Source organism: Typopeltis vanoorti, chromosome 19, assembly GCF_054136105.1.
Source record: "Typopeltis vanoorti isolate ZY-2024b chromosome 19, IOZ_Tvanoo_1.0, whole genome shotgun sequence".
NCBI classification, from domain to species: Eukaryota; Metazoa; Arthropoda; class Arachnida; order Uropygi; family Thelyphonidae; genus Typopeltis; species Typopeltis vanoorti.
The window spans coordinates 63854795-63876331 of record NC_143567.1 but is presented as its reverse complement, the minus strand read 5'-3'; the positions used below and the strand labels follow the sequence as shown (position 1 = coordinate 63876331).

Sequence of the window (21537 nt, the reverse complement as noted above, 5' to 3'; positions counted from 1 at the left end):
CTATAACACCCATTCAAACGTTTATAGACCTCTCTCACCCCTCTTTCTCCTTTTAGCCAGAGTCTTCAATCCACATGCTCATAATCTGTCCTCATAATCAAAATTCCATAATCCGTATATAATCTTTGTAACTCTTATTTGCACCTTATCCACAGCTTCTTTATCCCCTTGGAAGCCGGGAGACAAATCTGTGCACGATAATCCATGTGTGGTTTTGTCTTGTAACTTTGTAGTTTTGGCATGTGGTTTTGGCATTTGCTATGTGATCTTTGAACTTATCTATCCACCATTACGCCAAGATCTTATGATCATCACTTTCTTGTAACAAAACCCCGTTAATTATAATATGCTACTGGAACTATAATCACGTCAAAGTGCATAACTTTGCACATACTAACATTAAAATGATAGCAATTGTCAAACGTTTGCCAAATTTCCAGTCTATTGAAATCATTTTGTAATTGCATTGCTGAATATCAGCAGTATCCCTTATTGCCCTACTACTCTTTGCATCATCGGCAAACAATAGTACATCTGATTTTAGACCCTGCTTGATGTCGTTAATGTATAGATTGAACAATAATGGCCCCTTTGAACTGAACTCTGAGAACACTGGTTACCTCAAATCTGGCAGATTCACACCCTGGATACCACGATTTGATATCTGTCCCTCCACCATCCCTTGATCCAAGTCAAGAGATTATATTCCAATCCCATATTCTCCAGTTTATGCAATTGCTTTTCGTGTGGTATCCTATCAAATGCCTTAGAAAAATCTAACATTATCATAGTGCATCCATTCCTTTTAACTAACAAGGCCGTAACATTGTTATAAAATATGAGCAAATAGCTAAAACATGAACTTCCTTCAGTAACGCTATGCTGTTCCAGCAGAGTATAGCTTGTTTGTCTACCCATTTCTGTATACGAGTTCTTACCAACTTCTTTAAAATCTTCACTACCACACCAGAAATACCGATAGGCCGGTAGTTCGATGGCAAAGCTTGTAAGTTCACAGAATTCTGTGAAACGCTTCAATCCACAATATATATTATTAAAACATTTTCTATGATATAAGCCAACTGCAACCAGCCGTTATTAAAATAATAATATTCTGATTCAAGCGAAATTGCAAGTCATTCTATTAAGTAGGGCTTTGCATTAAGGGTAAATATTAAGAATAGTGATCAGAGCTTATTCCAACATTACCAACGAGTTACCTTGACTTGTTCTACTTTACGACTTGCATTACGTGCAGGCGCAAACTTGACTTATTTGTCTGTTTGCTTACTTGAGAAATGGAGTAAAAAAAAACAGGTTTAAAATAGCTTGGTATCTTTAACATATATTATACCCAAAGTAAAAAACTTTCTATATATATATATATGTGTGTAGAAAGATTTATTTTTCTAAGTTGGTGCATCTGTCATAAGCATCCAAGCGAAATTGCAAGGCATTCTATGAAGTAGTTTGTTTTATATAGCTATCTGAAGCAAAAGTGTTGATCCCTTGAAATGGATAACATTGAGTATCATGCAATTATAAAATTCTTTGTAAAAGAAGGTTTTACGTGAAAAGAAATTCATTCGAAGTTTATAAACGTTCATGGACACTCTTTTCGTTCGTTTTCGATAAATAAGAAATGGGCTGCCGAGTTTAAACATGGCCGTACCAGCCTTGAAGATAATCCACGTGAAGGAAGTCCAAAATGTGTAACAACACTAGAAATCATTGATCAAGTCCACGATATGGTATTGGAGGACCGGTGAGTCAAAGTGCTGAGACTATATGCATTTGAAAAGAATGTGTAGGATATAATTTTGCATGAAGAATTGCGAATGAAAAAGCTTTGTACAAGATGGGTGCTGTCCTTGCTTACACCAGATCAAAAACGCACTCACATGAAAATCTCTTAACAGTGCTTGGAGCATTTTAACAAGAATAAAACTGATTTTTTGTGTTTATTTATTACTACGGATGAGACTTGGATTCACCATTACACACCAGAATCCAAACAGCAATCAAAACAGTGGACAGAAGCCGGTTGTTCAGCGCCAAAGAAGACAAAGTCAGTTCCATCAGCAGGAAAGTGCATGGCATCAGTGTTTTGGGATGTTAAAGGCAGTTTGTTTATTAATTATCTTGAAAAGGGTAAAACTATAAGCGGGGAATATCATTCCGATCTCTTAACCAGGCTAGACTAAAAAATTCGTGAGAAAATTTCCGGTTTGCAGAAGAAAAAATCATCTTCCATCAGGACAATGACCTACCCACAAAAGTTGTTTTGGCAATGGGAAATTAAGCGATCGGCAGTGTGAAATGTATATATATATATTTCATATATATATATATTTCATATATATATATATTTCATATATATATATATTTCATATATATATATATTTCATATATATATATATATATATATATATATATATATATATATATATATATATATATATATATATATATATATATATATATATATATATATATATATATATATATATATATATATATATAACCAGGGCTAATATACGGGTGTGTGCTACGTGCGGTGCTCATCTCCGAAATATCAGTATCACCAATATTATATTTTTGCATTTATTCCAGTTAAAGACTCATACATCTTTCTGAAAACATTCTTACATTAATGAAAGTATTTCTACTCACACTTATTCTTTCCTTTCATTTGCTATTCTTGCATGTCTTATAAATGATGGGTCACATATTTTCATCTTTGAGTATTCCAAATATACCAGCCAACTATAGCATTCTCCTTCATTGTTGTTTTCTAATAAATCCTAAAACAAACCGATCGTTCCCCCAACTATAGAAGAATTCAAAGTTATCCTGCAATTAATTGCATTGGACCAATTAAGATAGCGCTGATGCGCTATGCACTCTCTAAACTTTCATACATCGATAAAAATTCAATCATACGATCATGTTTGTCCGAAGAGGGAGAGCAACGGGAAACCCCGCCCCTGGGATCGAGTAAAAAATGCCACAAATTATAATCATAAAAGTGATTGAGACATGTAAACTTACACCCCCTCCACCATGGGACGCTTTTTCTGTCTTAAAATTTTATTATGGGTTGGCCTGTTTCGGCCCACAGTGGGCTAGCCATAGAACACGTGGTTTATTGCAGCAATAACGCGCGTGTTCCTTTTTTTGGTACATCTTTTTCTGATTTGTGAAAAAAATTTTCATTACTGTTGTGAACAGCGACCAGTGTTCGTTTGCCCTCTGTGTCTAGTGAATCACTGAGTGAAGTGTGAATTGTAAATTTATAGTTGAACAGATTAAAACAGGAAAATACATTTTTAAAAGGTAAGTGTATGTAATTTAAAAAGATTATTATTATTATGTGACACCTCCAGGCTCCAAGGAGTCCAAAGACTCATCGAGGGAGGGTATGTCAAAAGCATCGATTGATTGATCCCCTTCCAACTAATAACCGGGCTAATATTATTTTACTTGTTAGTTTTATGATTTTTTGCTTTTAAACTGAAATAATTTAGTTTTGTATTTTGGTATTAAGTAGTTGATTTTTAATAAAATATGGTGGTCAATTTTTATATATATGAAATTGTGCTAAAATCTGTATTATTTCCGAATAATTTTGTTTTCAAGAATTAAAGAACATTAAAATCGATGTAAAAATGAAAATAATGTATTTGTGGTTTACATCGACAAATAATTACATCAAAAATGCTAAAAGATGTTTATTGATGTTATTATTATTTAATTACATCAATAATTATAAAAATGTATTGATATAATTATTTGTTTCCAGGCTTTGTCTGGAAAATTTTCTGGAGACGCCCGTGCATATGGTCAAATTGAAATGAAAATAGTAGCGCGGGTTGCATAACACACATGACAGCACATCCAACCAAAAAGGGCACGCGACGCCACTGATATATATAGAGGGAGATGCTTGCTCGCAAAGTGAAATACGTAATTAATTTCTTCTGTTGTTGTCATTGAAAATAAACTGTAATCTGAAATATCGTGTTAACAACCGATTAGATAGCCTACCCTCTAACACCAATGAACTGTGAATTTGAAACTCGCAATTGGCATGGATGGTTATAATTGCCTTTAGGTGACGGATAAATTTCATTGTGTGATGTAAGACCACAGCACTGCTTGTTGGAGGCCTGAAGTGGCTTGAGTGGCTTCCATATTTGGTCTCTAGAGTAGGATTTTAGGACCTACGGAATTATTTAAACATTTTTGTAACAACAAAGACACTTATCGCGTAACACTTCCAACCACAACTCTGTATATCACCAGATCCTTCAACAACTCATATGGGTCTGGAATAAGATCACATCTGATGCCCGTGATACTCAACAACCTACCAAGAAATTTAAAATACAACTACAGAACATTAAAACACGTACTCTGGAAACTATACCAATACAATTAATATAGCACTATTTACACTTCACAAATCACCAGCAGCCAACGCCTACTTTCCATCCATAAAAATAACAAACATAAATATGTATGCTAATCCTACTCGCTTCATAAAAGCTAACCCTAGCTTTGAAGTAGATGGGATTAGCACTGCTTAATCAACTAATCCTCGTTAGGTTTTCATCTCGCTAGAGGAAAGCACCGACACAAAATAGACACAGAGGGCCGTGTTGATAAGATTTTCCACCCTATCAGAGCATAATGAGAAGTTCTATGAATCAAAGTTGCTTGGATGTGACAGACAACTGAGCTTAAACACATAAGGGAAGGATAAGGAGGTGAAGAAGAGAATTACAGACATGACAAATAAAAATTAAAATCTAGAATGGTAGGTGGTACTAGTGAATTCAAAACTTATTTCATGACCATCACATGGCATAAAACAATATGCGTTTGCATTTATTTATCAATGGTATATGAAACGTCATAATTATTTGGTTTGGTTTTAAATATAAGAAGGATATTTTGTGATAATTTTGATTAGTCAATGTATGAAAAGAGAACAAAGATTTCTGGTGAGATTGCACGCAACCTACAGTAATTAAAATGTGACTAATGAAATGCCGAGCATAAAGCTGTATTTGGGAAAAGCACTTAATGTTAAGAGTTGGTAGAAAACTAAGCGATCAGTACATCGTTTTAATTTAGATACTACAGCTGTAAAGGTTTTAATTCACACGAAGGATGAACTGATTACAATAAATGATGTCCACTGTGCATATGGACAGCTCATACGCATGCATGCCAGTATCAGTAACAAATGGCCGTTTCACTAAGAATCAATAGCAGTGTGAATCTCAACAGATAAGAAAACGACATATATAGAAGTAAGTTAAATGATTCGATACTTTGAGTTCCTCGGTGCATCTCCTAAGAACAGGTAAAATTCCCTTAGATAGAAATATATATTGTATTCTACTATGTATATAGTATATAATATACTATAATAATATATATAGAATATATATAAAATTAGTTATTTGGATTTTAATGACTTTGTTTGATTACAAATTCGAAACTAAATTGTCATAAATACTTAACGTGTATCCCAAGAAGTTTCGGAGAGTTTTAAAAAAAATATTTGAATCCCATACACGAACGTTATATCTTCTTACTATTCCCGTTCACACAATACTTAATACGTGTTTCTACTTCTATTACTAGGATTATACCATACAAAATATCAAGATTACAATCTCAAACAGAGACGTAGAGGCCCGCATGCAATATAAATACCTGCAAGGCTCGTGTGAAATCAGAAATTTATTCTGCATACTTACTAACTATAAAAGGTTAATAGTGAAATTGTGAAGAAATGATTCGAATAATTTGTAAACGATATTTACCTAGTCATCTGAATAACAGAGCGATCGAGATTCCTATGGCGGATACTAGAGTCATGATGAACATTTCGTTCAAGTACCTGCAGGCAAAATATCACATACAAATAATGTTGAATTTTTAACCACGCTACCAGCTAAGACGTCTACAGACGTCAGGGTTATCATGGATGCGAAGTGCATATTAAAATTGTAATACCATTGATATGACATTGATATATATGATGGATACGAAGCGTATGAGGATGCATATTTTATCCATAATGGCCGGTAAGGTGATTAAAATTGGTTTATAGTCGAACAGAGAAGCAATATTTGTCTTAATATTATGTGGCAACTTTTCATAGCACTCATGTACTCGCTTTTCATGAGTGCGTTTCATAAACATTTTCAGTAATCTGACAGGTTTCGAAATATAGACAAAAGAAGCATTGAGGACAAAAACTCCTACTCGATGCTATAAAGCCTTCTGAAGTTGTGCCTTGTATATATTTTTCTTGTTGCTTATCAGGGATATCGCCATAGGAATCTCGGTTCTTGCTTCTTGGTTGACCAAGAAGCTGCTATTTGGAAGAGCTGGTTACACTTTGTTATTATTACGAGATATTTCATGTTATGTAATAATCAGCTCAAACTTTGGGCTATTAAAGGAAAGTAATTTCCACATTATGAGTTTAAAATTTACGCATAATGTGCGCAAAATATTCTATGCATCTCTGTTAGTCTAACGCTGTAAAAATTGTTTTGCATTTGCTGCCGTAGTTCTACAAAAATTAATCAAATTTTGGAGGGTTATAACCACTGCAATTCAAATAAAAGGGGCAAAAGATTTCTTGGTTTCACAATCAATTACTATGGATGAATATTATGGAACGTTAAAGAATATCTCCTTTTTACTGTAATTAGTGCGCTATCTTATTTTATTCGTTGGTAATAAAAACGTTAAAATTATAACCTTAGCTACTCTATACTAGGCCAGAAAGTAATTCAATTTATGAAGGAGTTAAAAGTATGATTTCTTATTTTTAGCCATGAAGCTCCTTATCCTCGCTTGCCTTCTTGGTGCCTCCATGGCATATATCATCCGATGTAAGTAAATCGGTTTCAGTTATTTTCTGTTGCTAAAGTTAAAATATTCATTGTTTAGTTGTAGATTCAATGAAGCACTTTTAACATTTTTAACTGTATTGTGTTTCCAACTATAGCGGATGAGAATATCGAAGTCACGAAGGAAGAAGAAAATTTGCCTAAATCAATTTTGTGAGTCACTTTTGAATTTTATTTACCATTTAATTTTAAAACAATTACACAAGATTAGTTCATGCCTAATTAAATTTAACAAACCTTAATCCATAGTTGTATTGCTAAATCTACACAACTGGGTAGTGTGATTGTAATTTTAAAGCCTTTTTATCGAACAGATCGAACTTCCATCTTCCTTCTAACTTCCAAAATCTTTCATTTCCATTATGAGACAGGTTGAAAACTCTTATAAACACCTTCAGTTGAAAAGTCATATAAATGTCCTGAATTAAATTCATGCTCAGGCTAAACAAAGCGTATCGTCATTACTAAATAAGTTATTTCAAGACCTAGTTAGACTGTCTAATTTTAATTTTTATCTATTTCAAAAAAACGCCTCTTTCAAACTCCGTCAGTTTCCTTCTCGCAGCCATTTCACCCCTACGTTGCCCTGACTAAGGAGTATCATATTCCTCCAGTTTGTACCGGCTACAAACACACGATTCGTGAATTGGTACGATGCATTGCCAATGAGTGTATCGGTTGACTTTCTTCCAAGGAATGTCTGGGGGGGGGGGGGTATGATCGTGCCTAAGTGTGTGCACTATTTTATTTATATAACATTATAGAAATATAATGTTATATAAATAGCTATAAAACTATAAAGCTATACCAATGACTGACTTCGCACTTTCAACCATCGAGTTGTTTGCCATTCATAATATTTTGCCGTAACAAAAACTCTATATTCATGGTTGTATAACCATCCGGGTAAAAATTCTTTGAAGTATGACACGCCAAACATTTTTTCACATCCTCAGAACTGTGTCGTATGTCTAGTGTTATGAAATAGAAAATTTGAGGTTTTTGATATATTCTTAGAATTCTAAAAATATTTTAAACCCTTTAATACATTGTATTAGAGAGTTTACGTAAAACTCTGTCCATTAATAAATTTTTATAAATGTACAACCTAAGGAAGAACACTGTTTGTAAAGATTACACCGCAAATTCAGAAGAATCAGCTTGTGGTAATTTGCATAACTGACGATTTCGAGTAGAAAGCGAGTATACGTTCAAAGTTTTAAATCGCGCACAAAGAGGTTACGTGGCTGCACTCGACAGGATTAAAGGCTGCGCTAAGAACTTCCGTGAATCACAATTCATTTACAATTACAATTCTTTTGGTGAAGGAATAAACTTACAAACTTGGATACTTAGTCAAGTATCAAAGGCACCACTAGATGATTTCACGCAGGGAAAAATCATCGGAAAGCTTAAAGAACATCGCAGAATTATTGATATTGCCAGAGAGACTTTGGAATCTCACACAGCGCTGTTTCCTATCTCTGGGCATAATAATCAATGTTCCACGACACGTCAGTTCCATTCAAGCAAAAACACGCGAATATCTGGACAACCTCCGGCAAGACGTCTGCGAAAAGTAAGCCTATACTCTCAATGGTCTGTAGTCTATTTCCAGTTATTCACAGCTTAAACTAGAACACGTTTTCCGTGGTGTTGTATCCATAAAAATTGGACAAGACACCAATGGTCTAATGTATTCTTTACAGATGAAAGTCGTTTTAGTTTTTCCTCTGATTCTACATAACATTTGATCTGGCGTTAAAGTGGTCCTGCTTACCATCGCGAGAATATTCTTGAAAAGGATAGATACGGCAGTGGTAGAACCACGAGGTAGAGAGGCAGTATGCTTAATGGACAGAGCAAGCTATAAGTTCTGGAAAACTTGACTATAACTCTTGAACGATATTACAATCAACTTCTTCAACATCATGTTCAATTGATCCGTGGTGCTCTAGGCTAAGAATTCACTTTTATGGATAACAACACCACATCACATCGTACATGAACAATGGAGATACTTCTGGAAACCGAGGCAATTAATCTAATCGAGTTGCCAGCACATCCTCTAGATCTGAACCCCATAGATCACGTTTGGGACGTAATAGAGAGACGCTTCGCTGCTCGAAATTCCTCTCCACAGAAAACAAAGTGAACTAGGAGTTCCTCAGACCGGTCTGTCTGAGGAACTCCTGGTTCACTTTGTACTAAGCATGGTGTGACACTGTGAGAGCTGCATCGCAGTTCGGGGTGGATATATTCGATACTGAATGTCTCTCCTCATAGTTTTCTTTAAGCACTGTACAAATTCCTTCACTACCTAAGAAATTTGTAACTTTTCCCAAAAAACATATTGTAGTTTAATTTGTACAAAATGTATGTCCACATTTGTCTTTAGGAAGGAAAATGTGTCATAAACAGGTACTTCGTGCACCAGGGTACGTCGTGTTCAACAAGAGATTAGTAGCAAACTTTTTCCAGCTAAAGAAAATGCCAAGTTTTCTCTGCGACTGGGCTACGAGAACGCTGATAACATTCTATCTATTATTAAAAGCAAATATGTAGCGATGTTTATGGGCAAAACCCATAAATGCAGGTTGTAAAAGAAGCATCGGAATCTCGCAATATGTTTTGTGACAAACATTGTATTATTACATCATCCGTGGTACTCTAACAAGCATGCACACACATGCTTGTGCGTGTGCATATTTCATAACACGTCATACTTCATAAAAATCTTTTTCAAAATTTTGGAAATATTAATAAGATGTTCTGAAAAGTAATAGACTTTAATCACTCTTTATTTTATTTAGTGGTGTCGCCGAAATGTTTAGAAATGCTGCGGAACGCTTGCTTCAATTCCTTGAAGAGAGTATTCAGAAAGGCAATGCATTGAGCCAGAAGCTGTTAGAAAGGGTAAGTCTTCAAAATGTCATTCTGCTTTTTGAGAATTTTTTGACGATAATTCACATAATCAAAGATATTTTTGCTATCTGATTGTCATACTGAATTACATTGAAAAATAACAGTTAATAAATTTCTCAGGTATTTTTTTCTATATATTGTGAATCCAAATTGGTCACACCAACCTTTTTTTATAAGTTTACTTATTGATCTTCTTGCAATAGCATTAAAGTTGTTCTTTGGAAGATATATTTATGCCAGTTTCCTATTTTTGTTAAAACAAAGCCACTTCTGGAAATATTTTAATATCATTCTCATTCCATTAACACAAACACGGATAATGTACAGGATGTACCAGAGACCACCAGGGAGTACAAATAGTACACTATTTGTACTCACCACTACCAAATTCAAACCATTCCAATCGTTCACTGTTCTGTGAGAGAAAAATCTAGCTCTCACTCCTTTCTTGAATGGATTCATTCCAATTTTTTCATCATCCATGAAATTTTCATCATCTCCAATGTATCCAAATCATGTTTTCTCGTCTTCTCTCCATCTACCGCAAAAAGAAACATTTTCTCAAAAAATGCATACCTCTGAATTGTATATGTGTAATTTTTGCTTTTTGACCCATGAACTTCAACTTCCTATCTACTAAAATTTCAAGATATCTAGCGTAATAATTTTCTTCTAGCATAATCCCACACCATCATAATACGACATTGGATATCTAATCACACCAAAGTGCATATCTTTGCATTTGGTAACATCGATAGCCATTTTCACATGCCCACAACTTCAATGTATCCAAATCATTCTGCCAGGACTGCAATCTATCGAATTCTTGCGATGGACTTGCATTACTTGCAGGAATATAGGAATGCACATGTAGCTATTGACTCAACAACATGTAATTTATACACGTAGCTGTTTGCTCATGATTCTACGATTCGAGCAGATCACCTAGTGAGAATGGTATGTGGTATGGTCATTGAGTGCATCACTCTCACTGCATATGGGGAAAATGATGGGGTACAGAAACCGGACCACGTGCTCTAGCGACCAAACATGGTTGAAGCCACTTCAGGTCTCTAATAAGCAAGGTGGTGTTATTTCACCGGACAATGAAAGATATCTACCACCTAGATTTCTCACATTTAACAAAAATGCTACTGTTGAATTTGACGATGGATATACCATGGTCTCTCTTCAGTCACGCAATGATACTTTCGGATTTTGCGAAAACGTTCGACAGCCTGGAAAGCTGTTACATAAGTTGAAGGATATGGGAATAAATTATAACCTATTAGCTTGGATACGAAAGTGGCTGACTAACAGATGTTACAATGTGGTGTCTGCGGGTGCAATATGAGTCTGCAAGATTTAACGTGACAATTGGTGTACCATTGGGATCAGTCCTTGGTCTATTGCATCTATAATGTTAATGACAATAAAAGGATTCAACAGGAGACAGGTAGCTGTTTGCTCATGATTCTACGAATCATGAGCAAACAGATACCTGTTTTATCAAATACAATGGACCACAACCAAAAGAAATGCCATTCAACAGCCGATATCAAAATTCTCCAACAAAAATAGTTTAAAAAAACCATAAAAAAAAAAAGATTAATCATAAAAACATCGAAAATACAACCAAAAGAATCATAAAAAAACAAGGGAAATCTAATGAAGTAACCCAGCAACATTAATTCTTACTACAAAGTCACCACATCTTTACCAACATCTGTTACCTAAACAGTACCATAAACGATGAGCACCATCACCTACAGCCATAAACCTGAAGTACTATTCCTACCCAGAACCCCAATTAGCAACTTCAACATTCACTGGTCACCCTCAACTGCCCAACTGCACATTAAACAGCTCTTTCCACTACAAGGGAGGCACTTATGCATTCATCATACAATGCCACAGATTGCAAACCCTTGAATCAGGACTGTTAGATATATGGCAGTCGCTCCTTTTGGTACCGTGCCAAGACCATCAGACGCAACATCTGCCACACACCCAGGTTTCAACGACTTTCACATCCGGATGGTACTATAGTTACTTCACCTAAAGACAAGGTCAACTTACTGGCGTCACTTTTCTCTTCCAATTCCTGCACTAATGACCAGGGCAAAGTTCCCTCCACTCTACTAGGAATGGCTCGCTTCATGTCATCCGGTTGGCCCTAATGGTATCCCACCTATTGTGTTAAAAATTGTGTCCGAGAACTAACACTTATCCTGTGTTGCCTCTTCAATCTATCCTATTCGACTGGCATCTACCCTATAACATGAAAACAGGTCCACATCCAACCTATGTGGACTTCTGTTCTCTCTAGAGCTACGGAGGTCATCGACCACTAACTCTTGAATCATCTAAAGTCATGCCGAGTAATCACTACTCAGCAGTATGGATTCCGCGACTAGCGATTTACAACTGATCTTCTTGCTTTCGCCACTCACCTCTGGATTCAAGCGATGGAGAAATTTGGAGAAACTCATGACGTTGCCCCTCGACATTTCAAAGTCATTCAATCGGGTTTGTCACAGGGTTCTACTAACAAACTACCACCCTCTAGTGGGCCTTTCTTGCTCTGCAACTCGATCGCCAACTTTCTCACTGGTGGCTCCCTACGTGTCGTGGTGAACGTTTCACTTTCCTAAGATTTCCTCGCCAATGCAGGAGTAACCTATGGCTCTGTTCTTTCATCATTCTCACTCCTGATGGTCTCTTATATATCAAAAATGCAACGAAACCAAAAATAGGAAACTTGTTTTAAGAAGCATGTTTCTATTCATCATAATTAAACCTGTAAATTCCATCGTTATTATCGCTAGGGTGACCTGTGTATAACTTACATTTCATTGGTTACACTTTTTTTTTTAACTTTAAATAGTTGCCTATAACGTGCGACGCACATGACGAAGTATTTTGCATATACGCTGCGTAAATGACGTTTTCGTACATCTCTTCATAAACGTTTCTAATTCAGTGTCCGATATCTGTAGTTCTTTTAATATTTTTTCAAGACTTATGATTCCATAAAACAATATTGAACTGTCTTAGAAAGTACCATTGCAGTTGAGAATATAAATTTATTGATTCATGTCCTGTTTATTTTTGCTGATAGAAAAAATAAATAAACTAATTATTAAAAAAAGATAAGATAAATAAAAAAAGATACTAAAATATGATTATAAACGTTTTTATTAACAGAGTATTGGACTGCTTGAGAAAGCCTCGGACCTCGGTCTGCAGATTGGAAAGAGAATTAAGGAGTTCTTGTCAAAATTTATAGCGAAGCACACCGAACTTAAGTTATCCTTAATAGAAAGAATACGGAAGCGTAAGTTTATATATATATATATATGTTATTTTATAGATAAATGTGCATAATGCTAATGTCAATAATATGAATACCAGTTCTTTCAAGAATCAGATTTTAGTGTCGCTATCTAAGGAGCTTCACAGTCGGTTACTGCAGAAGCGCGATTGCATTAAGATAAAGATCAACCGTCGCAATCTACGGTGTAGACTAGACTGGTGTAATAAGAACAATTATGAATAGTCTATAGAATGTAGAAAAATCACTGAGTAAAGAATTGCTTTTTTTTTCTTTCTTTTTCCCCAACTGAATGAGCAAATGTGGATTTATCCATTTCCTGGGAATGCTTTAGCCACAGTGAACAGTAGAAAATGCGATATCTGGTGACAGAGTTGTAATGCTGTGGAGCCGTTTCTGAAAGTGATATATGCTCGTATCACTTTCAGATTATATACATTATGTGTCAGGGAAAATTATGTGGAAACACTTGAAAGATCTGCCATTGCCCGGATTTCAATCCAACAGAGCTTCTTAGAACGAAATGGAAGAACACTAAACCATCGAATTCAACAAAGATACATTGACTTGTTATCATAATGAAGGAAGAATGGTCCAAAATTCCTGAGATATCACCAAAGTCTAATGACAGTATTTAATAGTGTGATCAGAGACACAATAGACCCGCGTGCAGGTGGAGAGTGTGAAAGTTTGGTTGCCTAAATTAGTGTGCTGTCCTTGCATTTATTTCAACACAGCGTACGATTTTTTTACAGTTCACAAAACTAATCGTCCCGAATCGATAAGGAAGAAGTACGTAAAATAGGGGGTGGGGTGAGACATGAATTCCTGCACACCGCGATTTATCGACGTCTTTCTTTTCTTTTTCTCCAAGAAGAAGTTTCTTTCTCCAAGAAAGCGAGAATCTGATGTTATACAACTTCCTCCACATTTTTTTTTATTATGGAAAATATCTGCTGGCATACATAGTTTCATGATGATAAAACGGTTATTTTTGACCACGCGAACTATAGGAAAGAATGACAACTATTTGGGTGTTTTGGTCAAAGGTATTTATTTTAAACTAAGTTATACCAACTAGTTTCGCCAACTGTGGCTGTTGGCTTCATCAGGGTTCACGTACACGTTCTTCTGCTTTTAAAAAAATACAATTGTATTCGGTCCATTTATGGTTTAAGTGCAAACAGTTTTAGCGTTTAAATGTTCTCACATTTTAAATAATTTGAACACTGATGAAGTCAACAGTCACAGTTGGTGAAACTAGTTGGTATAACTTAGTTTAAAATAAATACATTTTACATATAAAATCTTATATATATATTGATAAACGTGTAAAATATATAGGGAAGTAATTCCAATCACTGTTTTTTTTTAATTTAGTTATTAGTAAGCAAGAAAAAGAAGAAGAAAAGGAAGATGGACAAGAAGATGGTAAAGAAGATGGAAAAGAAGATGGACAAGAAAATGAGTCTTCATACAGCGTGCACAGAGACTCGCGTGGTCTCAAGGAGATATGGAAAGGCATAAAGGAAAAATTTGATCAACTCAAGTTGAAAATAAAGGAAAAGCTTGCCAAATTCGGAGAGTGGGTATTGAACCTCAAGGATGATGTGTTCCAGAAAATAAAGAACAAGAAGGATGCCATTAAAGAACTGGCACGTGAGGTGAGGGTTATATAGCATATAATTTAAAAACTGAATATATTAATGCTCATCCACAAATTGCGTAACTTTTTGAGGAGGGATTGGTGGCTAGAATGATTAATTTCGATTTTTTATGAGGACAGAGAAAGATTGTATTAAGTATTATTTCACTTCATGAGAGAGGGTAAATTCGAAGATCTCGAAACCCTAAAGAACAATGTTACGTCATTTATAGATGGGCTCTCACTGTTAAAATTATGTCATAAAACATTTATGGTTTACTTCTTGCATGTTTCCTTATACATCTAAAGTTTTGTTTTTTCTTGAAATAAAATAAATACATGATATGACACGACATAATGTTTCGCTGAAGGATATTAATTCCTATCAAGAAAAGTAAGTTTTGCAAATAAAATTTCTCATTTTATAGGAAACGAATACTAGCATTTAGAATAGATTTCGCTTTTTATATAATTCCAGAATCGTCGGAAGGTGTTGGTAATAATTTAAGAATACACAAATAAATAAATTATCATAATATAGTTCGGATGGACGATGAAAGAACACTTTCAGTTAGAACTGAGAGATGATACTCGGTTAGACAAAAGCAGTTTCTTAAAGATATTTTCATTTTTTTTAAGAAAAACGTAAAATAACATTGACTTGAGCTTTTGAACGTAATAAAATAATATGAAACCGTTCAAACATCTTACACTGTAAAGAACAAATTGTACGTGTCAATGAGCTGATAATTTAATGGTTTGAAATAACGGCAACTGTTTGGTTAGAAAGAGCAATGACAGCAAATTCCCGCCATGCGGGACAACCTAATACGATTTGTATTGTATTGCGTGGCACATGTATTGCACTCAAAACGCACACTGTCATTAGTAAAACAGTCAATAAAAAGCTGCATTTCTGGGATGAACGTACCAAGCACGATGCCAATAACTATTGCGTCGCCCTTATACGCGAGAGCAAGAGAGAGGGAGAGAGAGAAAACACGGAATGATTTACTCTCTCTTTTTATTAATTGCTATTTAAATAGAGCAATATAGCAATCAGATTCTATATTGTACCTCGTCAATGCCACAAATTTAGTACATTTAACAGATTTGCAATCCCACTGATCCTTCGTCGATCTCCAGATTTGATAAGCTGGTTCCTCTCGCAGTTGACTAAATGTTTTCTCTTTGTCACTAACCCCAGAAAGACAGTGGCTTTTGAAATATCCTCACTGGTTCACTATCCATTATTATCATTTCCTATTATAATTTCCTGTTTGAAATATCCTTTGCATTACATAGATCATAGAAAAGTATAAAGAATTCGGACTCCCTCTGGGAATGTGTTTGTTGGACCTCTAAAGCTTTTGACTGTGTTGAGCATGTGAAACCGTAGGACGTATTGAAAAGAATGGGTTTTCCTCAACACACTATCAGATTGATAGCCAATTTGCACAGAGAGCAAGAAGCCACGGTACGAAAAGGTGTTAATTGATTGGTTTCAGATTGGGAAAGGAGCTAGGCAAGGATGTCTACATTTTACTCCGTTGTTTACTATGCTGGAGACATCATGCGTAAAGTATTGGATGAGCTCGACAGGAATTAAGATAGACAGTAGATTGATTATTAATGTGAGGTATGCTGATCATACAAGGAATTCAGGAAGTTTGAGTACCTGAGATCCATTATTAAAGTCAAGAATTGTTGTTGAGAAGATGTCTGAAGAAGATTATCAGACAAACAAAGCTAAGGATTTTTGAATGCAGTCGTTTTTCCAACAGCAACTTATAGATGTGAGACTTAGAACCAAAAGAAGTCCGATATGGAAAGTATAGCTGCTTTCGAGATGTGGTGGTATAGAAAACTGTTGAAAGAAAAACCAATCAGTTAATCCACACCTTTTCTTACAGTGGCTTCTTGCTCCCTGTGAAAGTTGAGGATATCATACGCTAAAATGCGTACAAATAAAAGTGTTAGAAAAGATCAGTAGAACTTTAAGGCATCTTAAGATTATTGACAGAAGAAAGTTGAAATATTTCTGTGCAAGGATGAAAGGAGGACTTCTCAGAACAGTAATAGAAGATAAAGTTCCTGGAAAAAGAAGAAGGGGTATACGGTCAATCAGATGGATGGACAGTGTGTGTATGTGCAGTGGCTCGGCTAAAGGGGGGGAGGAGGGGACAGTCCTCCCCGAGCGGCACTTTGAACCTTTTTGAACTTTTGCAGTTAATTCTAAAATACAGTCTCGAGAACTCAGTTCCAAATATTGTAATACTACTCCGAATTTTCCCCACAATTGCTGTAAGTGTTGCTAGTTGTGAGAGGAGTTTTTCTAAATAAAATTGATTAAGAATTACCTACATTACTATGAAATAGACTTCGCCAATGTCATCGACGATTTTGCTAACAGAAAAGAAAGAAAAATAACATTTTAGAATATTGAAATTAAAGTTGTACTTCAAAAATAAACATAGTGTTTTCATTTATTTCCCTATACGTCGCTTTGACTTTTTGTAGTATTTTTGGTGTATTGAGAGGGGCGGTAAACTCAGGGGGAAAAAGCTCTAGCTACACAATTGTGTGTGTGTGTGTGTGTGTGTGTGTGTGTGTGTGGAGTGACTGATCTTCAGAGAGTTGAAGCCTCCAGAAAATCATATTTTGATCAGATAGTGTATGTGTGTGTGTGTATATATATATACATTTTATAATTAAAATTACACATACATTTTAATTTTATAATCTTGGTTTTTAATATATATATATATATATATATAATATAAAAGCCACTGATTTATTAAGTTTTGATTAAAGCTGGTCTGAATATCCGACAAGTTGAAAATTTTCTAGTAATTCGTTAGTTTCATTCAATTAAGATTTCTGAGATATCTTAGTCGGCGCAGTTAGCCTAGTGGCTTGCGCTTCGCAACCATATGCCTGGAGAAGGAGTGTCCTAGGCTCGATTCTCGTCGGAGACGTAAGGAGCTCAAGGATCTTCCTCAGCCATAGCCTAGTTAGCCAGTCTTGGGCACGGGCAGTAGGGTTTTCTCCCAGTGTAGCTTGGGTTTTTTTCATTCCTCAAGCAGGCAAACCGGCCCTCGTGAACACACATGGACTACAATCATGAATACCTCCAATAGAGATGCAGCTGAGGAGTGGTGTGCCGGCTGCATTATTTCGCCGTGACTCCTCATTAGGAGGAGACCCAACCCGTCTCAATCAGATGGAAGGGAGAGATAGATAGATAGATAGATAGATATCTCAGCGTCTCGGACTATTTAGCTGTCGAGCTTATCTTAATGGTGAATTTATTTTGGTTTACGAAGTTGAATACTGTACTGTGTTTATAATATCTGCTCTACATTATCGGATTTTATTCTGTACTTTAATAATGTGCCTTCTTTTTAATAAATATGTTCTTTAAATAAAACAGCAAACTAGAACTATGTCTAGTCATAAGAGGAGAAGTACTACTGCCAGTTAAAATGTTGATAAAAGTCCACACACATCTATGACAATGGAATAAAAGATGCAACTTATAAAGAATAAAAGGACAATTATATAATATGATTTTCTTTGAGCCACATATCGCTCCTTGAAAAGTGACAATCATGAAAAATGGTAATAAAATAAAAAAGACAATAAAACAGCAAGAAGTAAAACTGCTATAGCTCTTAGTTTTCTAGGCTTGACTGGAAAAAAGGAATAGCTATTCCTGTTGTGAACGATTTATTTTAATAAGTTAAAATTGGTTTGAACAGGCTTATATAACAGATAGTTTAGTTTTTTCACAAATTTCTCTTATTCGGTACAACATTTTTCATTTGGCTCTTTGCCATACCAGCTCTGCTGATTATTTCAATATTTAATTTACTCTCCACATTAAAAATTGTGCTAAACAGCTGAAATACTTCACTTGTGCTGTACGTTTATCAAGTGAGATGTAGCTGATGTTTTCAATCTCTCGTCTATTTCCATTTTCTCTCTCGTTTTATTGCTCAGTTTCATACCTAATTTGTTATAGCAGTTATAACAAATATGGCATGAAACTGCTTACGAAATCTGTTATAGCAGTTATTCGATTTAGTTAAGGAATGCTGCTGACCTGGATGTATATCTCTATAAATGCATGTACAAAGAAAAGAGCTAAGTTGAATGTCTTCAAATTTGATATAAGGTCACATGCCACATTTTTTCATCGTGTGATTTGAATCCTTGATGAAAAAGAGTAGAGAGTGCGAACCCTTTTCTCGCAGCTGATTTTACATCGAACCATCTTGTTACTAGTTCAATTCTAAAACTAAAAGTATTTACGTACAACTGAGAACTTAAAGTTGTTGCTCGTTGATATAATTCTAGTTTAAACCAGAAAACTGCAACGTTTTAAAGAACTAACAAACTTAATTCCATGATTTCTCAACTGTCTTTACATGATAATATCAATCTCATAATCACTATTTATCTGAATCAACTCGTTTTTACTCCACGTTTCTCTCCTCAATTTTTCTTGTCCTCTTTTCAAATATTCTTTTATCATTTTTCCCTGCAACAGTCAGTAGGGATATTTATCTCTATTTCTACAATTCAGGCTTCGTTTCCCTTTTTATGCATGCATACTATGAGAGAGCTACTCTAATCATCCGAAATCCATCCTTCTGAACACGAATGCTAAATTATGCAATGCAGTGCAGATACTATAAAAGAAATTTCAGGTTGTTGAAGTCTTTTTCTAGATATTCATACCTACTCCATACTACATTCTTCATTAATCCATGCACCAATCTCTGTCATTTCTGGTTTCAATTAGTAATCTTTAAAATTTACTGCAGAGTTATAGAATGTTTTATCTTCAGGTTTCATCTCAACTTTATTAATTCTGATTCCTTATATATATATATATATATATATATATATATATCATCTTTTTTTCTTGTTTCAGTTCCTTCTACATATTTATGACGTGAATGTAGAAATCGTAGCCCAAGGCTGGGAATTCTTCGAAGATTACAAAGATCAACTGGGCAATATTTGGGAAGAAATTACAAAGGCCGCCAAAAAAATATTAAATAAGAAATCCGATTGAATGGATGTAATTTGTAACTACTAGTTGAAAATAAACTATGTGAAAATATGTGTCATTATCAACATAGATTATTATGAAAAAATAAATAAACCGTATATAGATATGTTTTACCGACTTACACGACACAGTGACATTAATGATGTTCTTTCCAAATCATAATGACTATTTTGTTCCACTACACAGGTTCAAAACGACGGAGATCTATTTTAATTTTAGAGAGAAAAAACTTTTAATGCCTTCTCAATGATGAAGACAAATTATCCGTTGCATGATGAGCCTAACATGCTGAGGAGAGAGAAGGGTTATATTTATTACTCAGGTGCTTTAGGCACTAAAATAGTGTAAAGGTAAAATCGTGTCGTTATTTTCTGAGTAGGAGGAGAAAACTGTATAAAATAAAATGTAGTTCTTAAAGTTCTGTGAAATACACTGCAGTTTGACAGCATTGAGTTACAGGGTATGCAAGACCATGGATAATCTCCTAACAAAGGATACTCACTTCAATTTCATACACGTCGTTTTAATTCCAATATCACCAAGTAAGAAAAAACAGCACACAATTGAGCTATGCATTATTTTATTATTGGGGTAGATGAACAATATCATTAGGGATAAAATATCTCGTAGAATTACAGGGTGTCCCAAAATTCACGCAAGAAGTAATTTTGATAGAAAACACAGGTTTTTAATTAAAAATTGTAATTTCTTATTGATTCATGAAGTATACAGTATAGGGTTATGTATGGAATAGCATATCGGGTAAAATGGCCTCCACGGCTTTGCTGGCACATACGCATTCTTTTGTCGAAATTTTCCATGACCGTTTTGCATAAATGTGGCTGAATTTCGTTGATACAGCGCTCATTTTCCTCCTTCAAGGCGTGGATGGTCGTGGGTTTGTTGGCATAAACCTTAGACTTCAAAAAAGTCCAACGGCGTTAAGTCACATGATCTGGGCGGCCAATTTTGATCACCAAAACGGGAAATTACACGACCAGGAAATGACTGATGCAGTAATTGAATTATTTCTCGGGCTGTATGGCATGTAGCACCGTCTTGTTGAAACCACCTGTCGTCCACATCCATATCTTACAATTTAGGCACAAAAAACTGGATTATCATTTCGCGATAGCGAGCATCATTAACTGTTATTGCCTTACCAGCCGCATTTTCGAAGAAGAAGAATGGACAGATGATGCTTCCAGCCCAAAATCCGCACCAAGCAGTGACACGTTGTGGATGCATTTGTTTCTCAACACTCACTCGTGGATTTTCTGAACCCCAAATGCGACAATTTTGTCGATTAACGAAGCCATCAAGATGAAAATGAGCCTCATCGCTAAAGATGATTTTGTTCGAAAAATAAGCATCCATTGTTGTTATTCCATAATCCATTCAACGAACTCTCTTTGCTGTGTGTGTGGTCATTTTTAATAACCCTGAACTGTCAGCTGTCAGGCTGTCTTTTTTTTCTCGTTGCCAACACTTTACCGCACAAATGGCGCTAATCTTGCGTGAATTTGGGGACACCCTGTACAACTGCTTACATAGGATCTGGTAGGTTCTAATTTAACCCCTATATCGTAATTAAAAGGAGAAGTCGTCATTTTTT

The 21537-nt window shown here is 35.2% G+C and overlaps 1 protein-coding gene across 1 annotated transcript; it reads left to right on the top strand.

Moving 5' to 3' along the window:
- The first annotated feature begins 6864 nt into the window (after positions 1–6864).
- Positions 6865–19979, top strand: LOC150096180 (uncharacterized). The gene is made up of 6 exons (XM_090409480.1): positions 6865–6920; positions 7037–7091; positions 9752–9854; positions 13071–13200; positions 14578–14861; positions 19782–19979. The coding sequence occupies exons 1-6, from the start codon at positions 6902–6904 to the stop codon at positions 19923–19925; spliced, it is 735 nt and encodes a 244-aa protein (XP_090265606.1). The 5' UTR covers positions 6865–6901; the 3' UTR covers positions 19926–19979.
- The last annotated feature ends 1558 nt before the right edge of the window (positions 19980–21537 follow it).